Source organism: Anoplolepis gracilipes, chromosome 16 (genome assembly GCF_047496725.1).
Source record: "Anoplolepis gracilipes chromosome 16, ASM4749672v1, whole genome shotgun sequence".
Lineage (NCBI taxonomy): Eukaryota > Metazoa > Arthropoda > Insecta > Hymenoptera > Formicidae > Anoplolepis > Anoplolepis gracilipes.
The window spans coordinates 3469673-3478439 of NC_132985.1; the positions used below are offsets into that span (position 1 = coordinate 3469673).

General features: G+C 30.6%; 1 protein-coding gene across 3 annotated transcripts; it reads left to right on the forward strand.

Annotated features, from left to right (window-relative positions):
* Positions 1-17: 17 nt before the first annotated feature.
* Positions 18-8561, forward strand: Homer (homer protein). Of its 3 annotated transcripts, none has more exons than XM_072908563.1 (7): positions 18-513; positions 1606-1762; positions 1839-1970; positions 2054-2305; positions 2399-2560; positions 2651-2926; positions 3026-8561. In XM_072908563.1, exons 1-7 carry the CDS (start codon positions 488-490, stop codon positions 3209-3211), a joined length of 1191 nt encoding a protein of 396 aa, XP_072764664.1. In that variant the 5' UTR covers positions 18-487; the 3' UTR covers positions 3212-8561. The 3 variants fall into 3 exon arrangements, with proteins under 3 accessions (XP_072764664.1, XP_072764665.1, XP_072764663.1); XM_072908564.1 differs by having other exon boundaries at positions 19-513; positions 2402-2560; XM_072908562.1 differs by having other exon boundaries at positions 19-513; positions 2054-2560.
* The last annotated feature ends 206 nt before the right edge of the window (positions 8562-8767 follow it).

Below are 8767 nucleotides of genomic sequence, written 5' to 3' on the forward strand. Positions count from 1 at the left end.
CTAGTCTAGTCGCGTCGTTGCGTTAGTGCCTTAAAGGCGACTCGAGTACGATCGTGTCGGGCGTGATGTGCGTGCGCGACTTTTCGCGAAGCCTCGTTCAGCGGATTCGGTGAATTTGACAAGTCTCGGAAAGCGGTGAGTCGCGCGTCGAGAGGTTAACGGCGAATCGCAGAGCCTTTCGTGGAAAATCGATTAAATCCAGGCAGGCCGTGTGGAGAGATTCGACTGCGTTCATGTCGTCGCGTGATCGTCGCTGTACGCTATAGGTAAAGAGAGAAAGAGAAAGAGAAAAAGAGAGAGAGAGTGAGCGAGTGGTTCGGCCGATGGCGGCGGCTGTCAACTCGCGGATCTCGCTCTACGCTCGGACGGTTCTCGGCGGTTTCTCGGAAAATCTCGCCCATTCCGATCTGAAAATAGCCGTCGCGCGCTCGCGTTGAATGCGCGCGACACGATTTATGAGACCGCGCGACTAAGAAGAGCCTCTTATATGACATCGGGCAAGGAAACAATGGGGTAAGTAATTATTCTCCGGCGAAAGATACACTCGTCGCACACCGCCTTTTAAGGGTGTGTTAACGTGCGTGTGTATATACGCGATCGCTAATTTTCATCTCGCGCTTCCGTATATATGTATGACGAATTGTTCTTAATACGCCTATCACCGGTGCGGCCTCCATCCGTGCCGTACGAATTAGATCGCTTTCAATATGTAGGAGACGATGCAGGGATCCCTGTGCAGGATTCCTTCTTTTTACCCCGTAACTTTTTCCATTTCTCCTTTTTCCCTTCTAAATATATATATTTATCTCATTCTATTCCGTTCTATTCTAGTTCAGCTTAAAGGAATAAACCTTTTGTTTCCCCGCGGCATCTGTTCCTCTTGTATGCATTTTATCCCGACTTGATTGACAGTATCAATGCGGTATACGTATTCGAATAATGTGCATTCTGCGGAATAATTTTTCTTTTTCTTTCTTGTTTTTTGTAAGCTAACGATGAAACGAATTAATCGCAAATGTTCGCTCTCGGCAGTAGTTTTATTTATGCTATTTGTTTTATTGTTTCAATAATTAGAAAAAAGCCAAAAGTTATGCAAAATTTTGTAATAGGCGAAAGTTTTAATATTTTTAAGATTCATTTGGTATATACACATTAAAATCACAATATATACATATTTATCTATATAAACTATATTTTTGTAATATAAATAATGTATTTTTTTTTATTTACATATTTATATATTTATTTAAAATCAAGCAGTTAATATTCAATTTCTTTTATTATTTAGAAAAATTTATTTTTATTCTCATGTATTTGTGAAGGTATTTTTTAATAATATGTTATATTGATAAAATATTTACAATTTTATTTTTTTACTATTAATTAAATGCAAATAAATAAATACTGCTTTTTTTTGTAGAAAATCTTATATTTTTAGAATCTTATCTTTTTTCATAATTTTATGTTTCAATTCTATACTATATCTTTGAATATGCATTTGCTTTAATAAGGTCAGATAAAAATAGACACTTTGTATTATATATGTAAGATCACACACATATCTATATATACATACTCTTCTTTTATTATTTAAATTGATTACAGTGAACAACCAATCTTTACGTGCAAAGCGCACGTATTTCACATTGATCCCAAGACAAAACGGTCTTGGGTACCTGCATCATCGGCAGCAATATCAGTATCATTCTTTTATGATTCTACCAGAAGTCTGTACAGAATAATATCAGTTGAAGGAACAAAGGTGTGATTAAAAGTTATATTCATAAGCATAAAAATGAAATACACTTGTATCTAACATGCTCTCTTTTTCTCTTTAGGCTGTCATAAATAGCACAATTACGCCAAACATGACTTTTACGAAAACATCACAGAAGTTTGGCCAATGGTCGGATGTCAGGGCGAATACTGTATATGGTTTAGGCTTTGCATCTGAGGCTGAATTAGGAAAGGTTTGTGTTTACACTTTCATTACAATTTACAAAGCAAAAATTTTCATATATCATACTCTCAGAGAAATATTCTTCGTCAACAGTTTATCGAGAAATTTCACGAGGTGAAAGAAGCCACTAAACTAGCCAGCGCTAAGTTACAGTCGAACAGTTCTTCAGTTACACCAGCTACCAGTGCGAATGTTAGCCCTATCACGTCTCGGTCGGGTATGCCGTCGTCGGAACAAGATCTCATCGATCCGCCAAACTCTTCGATGATTAACTCCAATGTGTCGGCATCGAACAACCCGAATCCGAATGCCAATATGATATCCGCTCAGAACAGTGTATGTTCGGTAAGCAGCAGTCCTTTACCTGGTAGTTGTCAGAATAAAGTGGACGATGAATTGAAAAACACAGTCCATTCAAGATCACAGAGTGTTTCTCAGCAGAGTACAGAAAGTCCGCAGCATCAAGGGAAATCGGCGCAATTGAGAATCGGCGGCGAATCTACACAAGGTGGCCAGCCGGTTGAGGTGCAGCTCAAGTACGAGAACGATAGGTTGAAACTTGCTCTAGCTCAGAGTTCTGCCAACGCAAAGAAATGGGAGGTATGAGCAAAAAGATTTTTTTCTTTTTTAGGAATGTAAATGAGAATGATATATCAGCGGTAAAATAATGCAATTGATATTTTATTGTAGATTGAATTGACTACTCTCAAAACCAATAATGCAAGATTAACAAGTGCGTTACAAGAATCCACAGCCAATGTTGACGAATGGAAGAGACAGCTGCAATTGTATAAAGATGAAAATGCTAAAATAAAAGCTAAATATGCCGATTTAGAAGCTGGAAAAATCGCGGAAGGAAATAGCGAAGCCTTAAGATTGAGAGTTGAAGCATTGGAAAGTGAACTGAGGACGCGAAATGAAGAAATCAAAGCTCTCTCTATGGCCACTAAGAGTAAAGATTTTGTGGTATGTATACAAGGTTTTTTTTTTTAATATATTACTCCTATATTAAAGTTAATCCGTTAAGTATTTAATTAACAAATATCTCATTTTTGTTTTTACAAGGCTCTACAAAAGGAGAATACAGAACTTCGCGATATGATAAATGTAGTTCATGAACAATTAGAACTTGCATTGAGTGCAAATAAGGTTCAAAAACAAAATTTGGATACTTTAAATGCCAGATTAGCTGGTTACATACAAGATTTGGTAACTGTACATCGAGAAATTACAAATACACTGCAAACTTAAGTTTGCACCATAGGAAAACCTAAGAATGCCTTTCTTAGGTCTTTTGTATCTACTGTAAGCACGATGTACGAATGGATGATATAGATTAATAACAAAGGGAGAAGTTCCAAAAAAAAGTTGAACGCAAATTAATCGAGCAGAAAAATTATAGAATACTGAGATAGTCGTCTCTCTCGAAAATAGTACATTACACAGAAGAGATCGCTCCCCGAGCATGTATTTATATTGATCTGATCCGTTTAGCATTTCTCTTTAGGAATAAGTTTTGTGCCATAATCGTGCTATTGTTACACAGGATAGGACACTTAACTTTACCACCTGCTTTTGACATTCTATACATTTATATGCTTTAAAAATGCTCTATAGAGATATAGATGCAATATGGATGCAATTATAAATTTGCATTTGTAATTATTTCCAAAAAAGGAACAGATTTTTTTTTCTTAAAAATAAGTTTTATTGTTAAGGCTCTCTCTAGAAGCTCTGCTCATCTCTCAAGGAACTGACTGATGTTTGTTTAGATATTGCTTTCCTGAAATTTGCATATTACAAACAAATTTATACATTTACATATTCTTGTTTTTTGTCCATAATTTGTGAAACAGTATAACAACTTGATAATTTTATAGAGAATTATTATTAGACACTTGTTTTAAACATAATAATTCAACAGTTATTGCTTTGTACATACATATAGAATCATGTACAGACATCAAATTAGCAAAAATGATAATTCAGTAACTTAAGATATGAAACTTATGAGATCTTTAAAACTATTTTTTATTTGCTCTTTTCATATCTTTTATTCCTCAATCTTCTATTCTAACATTGATCAAGATGAAATCTTACATATAGGATGTTTCGTAAAATATATGGTACCACTAATAAGAGAGATCTCTCGTGGATGAATTCAAAAGTGATTTTTTTAAGAGAAATCTGAATGGGAATTTAGTATTTTAAGAAGTACAGAGTCAATCAGCATGTTGCATATTGACCAGATACTGATAGATACGGGTAATACGTAAGAAAAAAAAGGATACATTTGCAAACATTGGAATGTATTTAAAAATTTAAATATTCTATATGACAATAGAAAAGTTTTTTTTTTACGTTTTTTTGAACATTGATTCTAATAAATGCAAGAACTTTCTATTGTGATGCACGAATTACTTAAAAATTTTTCAATTTACTCTAATGCTCAAATGTACCGCCGTTTTTCTACGGATAATACAGGGTGTCTAAGAATTATATGGTCTTATTTATATTAAGCTGTGGTCAGACAGATGGAAAAAAGTTTGTATAAATCTATGTCCACAATTGCTTTATATTAATGAGTTGTTCCAATTGATTATTTGCTAACAAAAAATTATTCTTATCGCTTTTACAGTTTTTTAAATGTCTCTAATTCAGATACAAATGCATGTCAGTTATTGTTTACATATTTGCATAATTACATTTTTTTTAAATAATACAGAGACTTGCAATCAATTTTTATGTAAATTAGTGAACAAATAGAGTGAGAGAGAGTGCTTGTATATATAAATAGAAGAAATATGGACAATAAGAAAAAAATTACTTTCAAGCAATTTATATATAGGGGAGAGAAGAAATGTTATATAATATATTAATACTTTTTTCATATTTCTTTTATCTGCAATTGTTTTTTTCTAATTTATGCTTTAGATTAAATTTAATATTCTATAGTGATATAAAATGATACTTTTTTATTTAACTTTTTTACTTTTCTACTACAATATTTGAATTTTAGAATAATTTTAGATGTAAGACGACAATGAGACAAATACGAAATTTTTGAAAATTTTTAGAGAAAGTTTGCATAGTGTAGTTTTTTAACTAAGTGAACAAAATATCTTCTCTGGAATGTTATTTAAGAATCTGCTTCACATATCTATAAGATCATCTTTGAATGTTACTGTGCAAAATATTTTCTTTCTTCATGCTATTATGCGTGCAATATATCAATGACATACACTACACATTGATATACGAAATGGCATGTTTGTGATAGTTTTTATTCATGTTATGAATTACATATTTCACCGTTTTTGCTCTTGTGGATTAAACATCAGTTTTTCTCATGAATCCATATACCTAATCGTAACGTACAAAAATTCAGATAAGTGGATATTTTATGCCAAAGTTATTTGTAATCAGTTTTCCATGATATATTAATATCTGTCGAGCATATTTTTTTATGAAACATTCTATGTATAGCTTTTTCTGCGATGTTGGAAGATATTTCGGATGGTAAAGTTAGGTGTCTTACTCTGTAAAGTTCCATAAAAAAAGCATACATTTATTGTTGAATTTGCCGTGAGAATCATTCTTATATATGAAAATGTAATGAAATGGCGACTGTCCCGAGTGCGTGTTTGTGAGAGAAATGTTTTCGTAAAAGCGTTCCTGCTAATCCATCTAAATGAAAAAGAAGGCAAGAAAGAAAATGATATTCTTCCAAAGATTCTCGATATCACAGAACGACACAAATATAATATCCGCTTCTTTAAACACATTATCTAATGTTGAAGTATCATCCGCCTCTCACAACTACTGCGTTTCAGCTAACATATGATATATAGAGAGAATAATCCCTCAAGCATCACACGCACTTTCTCCCGATTGCAAATTCTTTGACTTTTAAATGGAACGGATATTAAAGAGATCAGGGATGAAAGAAAATGCAATGAATCTGAACACCTTGTACATACCTTGTTAATTTCAGTTTTTGAATCCTGCAGTACTTGTGTACGGCATGCCATTGTAAGATTTATTATCTATGCTTGCTTATTAACGATTATCATTAATTTTATATTATTAAAATCATTTGATGTTAGATTAATGCCCTCCAATGGATTTTCGTTAAAAGATGTTTTCATTTTAAAAACATTTATAGTGCAATTTATATCAAATCTGAGATTGTACACAGTATGACAGCGCTGGAGGGTTTAAAGCAATGTTATATTTATCAATGGAACTATATATAATCTTGTTATTAGAGAATTTATTTATATTTAAGGAACTATATATGTATATATATACAATATAGTTCTTATTTTTGTGTATTAAAATACTCTTTATAGATATTATTTCATCTTTTTACACCATAAGAAAATTGTTATTATATATGTATGCTTCATATTTAATATGTATATCCATCATGTTTCTTTTATTAGAACAGTTGTTACTCAATATTGATTTTCAGTTAATCTACATGCGGATAATCAACGTTTCATATATTATACAACGTTATAAGAATACTTTCATTTTCCATGATATGTAATATTAAAATTATTAATTGTTGCATGAATAATAATGCGCGCATTTACAATTAAGTGATTATGTGCAGTAGTAAACAAGTCCAAAATTATAGAGTAATTATATAAAAATTATGTTAATAATTTTAAGACGCGGATTTATAAAGGCTTTTTTTTGCAAATTGCATTTTTATACTAAAATTTATATTGAATGCAAAAATGTGTTCTGTAACATTTTCGTATGAATATTTAGAGAATGTATTATTGTGAAAAACATTACTATTGTCATTGTACTGCTACTTTTACTATTGCAATCATTGCTGTTATTATTAAGACACTCTTTTATCTTACTATTACTGTCGCTCATACAAATCTCTTTCTATCTCTACATCTCTTGCTAATATTTTCGTTGTTTATCATTATTTAAAATTATTCTAAGTAACATTGCCGCGTGTTAGAGATATTTTTACCAGTGTTACAAATACATTGCATTAATTGTGTGTGCGCTTGCAAAAATCTTTAATAGTCAAATATATAAAACATATCAAAAAAAAAAAAATGCCACGATTAGCATAATATGCATTTCTCGAATTTGTTTTCTTGTTTATTTCTTGAACTTGGGCACACTCTCAATAATAAGTCAAAATAAGTCTCATAATAAGTCATAGTTATTCCATGAATATAATTAACAAAATCTATACATTTAATATTAGTAATGTTTAGTAAAAAGACCCTGATTATATAATGAACTAATTCGATTATATTTGTATTGTTCTTACATATATCATTTTTCTTTATCAATAATTTATATTGGGATTTAGGATGTCAGATAAGTACTGTATAGAATCATTATCAAGGCTTTGACTATATAAGGTAGTTCATTATTGATGATGCAACTAAAGAGGATCCCAATTAAAAAAATAAGTCGAAAAGTATATAGAATTTTTTATACGATGTTTCATTTTTGAGATGTTCAAATTTAAACAAAATACATATTAGAAAATCAATAATTTCTTTGTTTCACACACAAGCTCGTATAGTTTATTAATGTCAAGAAATATTAAAAAAGCATATGTTATTAAAAAAATAAGAGAAGGTCTAAAGTTTATATTAAAAATTTAAATCATTCTTTTTTTTTTGGATAAGCTGTTGTTAATCTTTTTAATTATACTTTAATCCTTTAATGAAAATGCCGAAGCGTTAATATCTTTCTGAATTATAAGCGATTAGATACAAAAATATTTGTTACAGTAAACAAATTTTATACAATGAAACTTTAATTTCAAATTTGATTAATCTAAAAATATAACAATATAATAAAGAGTATTAACCTATAATAATAAAGTATATATATTTATAATCAGAATTATTTAAATATTGGAAAAAAAATATAATGAGTTTTTCTTCGACATTTTTGCTAAAAGAGAGATCATTTTTTAAATTTAAATTCGTCGACTGTTAGGATCAATACTGCGCATATTGTGCAACACCTTGTATAGTCAAAAAAGATAATAAGTAAGCTATGTGTACGATACGAAGACGTGTATAATGTGGTTCCTTTGCTACGCACAATTTAGAATCAACGAGACTCATTTAAATGCATTTGACTTTTCAGTATGTATAGTATGTATTGTATGTATCTTTTATAAATTCTTTTACAATATGTTAATATACATTTTACAATTAAAAACCTATTATATTTTACAAAATATAAGAAATTCACATTATCAGGATATTATTCATAATTACGAATGATTATAACATTCAGCTCGCATATTCTTGACTGTACTATAATTGTATAGTACAGACATGTAAGGGAACGATTCGCACAAGAAGTCTGAACGATTCTCTCAAAGTGGTAAAAGTGATAAAGGAAAAAGAACCTAGACAAATTTTTAGTAGATAATTAGATAAGACAAGTGCAAGATGTGCTAGAGAATGCACTTTTTATCGTACTGACAGTATATATATGTATGTATTGAAAAAATGTTAAGGAGAATGGATTTTCAATTTGAGGAATTGGAAACGAAAGCCTCGCTTGCCATATGTAATCTTAATAAAACATTTTCAGACGGCTCCACATCGAGTTTCTCTTCTACCACAGCTCTACATATATATATATCAATCTGAAATATAGAAGACTGAATAAGTATTTATTAATTCACATTAAAAATTATCCTCAAAATTTATTACACATCGATAGAGGATTTTATCAAGAATATTATTTTATCAGTTTAATCCTCTCCTGATGCATCCGGTCCATCGAATATGAATATTCCTC

Excerpts from the sequence above, each read along its gene's own strand:
- Homer (XM_072908562.1), top strand. The coding sequence starts at position 488 with ATGACATCGGGCAAGGAAACAATGGG. Across the intron at positions 1,763-1,838 it reads TATCAGTTGAAGGAACAAAG|GCTGTCATAAATAGCACAAT; the intron begins GTGTGATTAAAA and ends TTTTCTCTTTAG. Across the intron at positions 2,561-2,650 it reads CCAACGCAAAGAAATGGGAG|ATTGAATTGACTACTCTCAA; the intron begins GTATGAGCAAAA and ends ATTTTATTGTAG.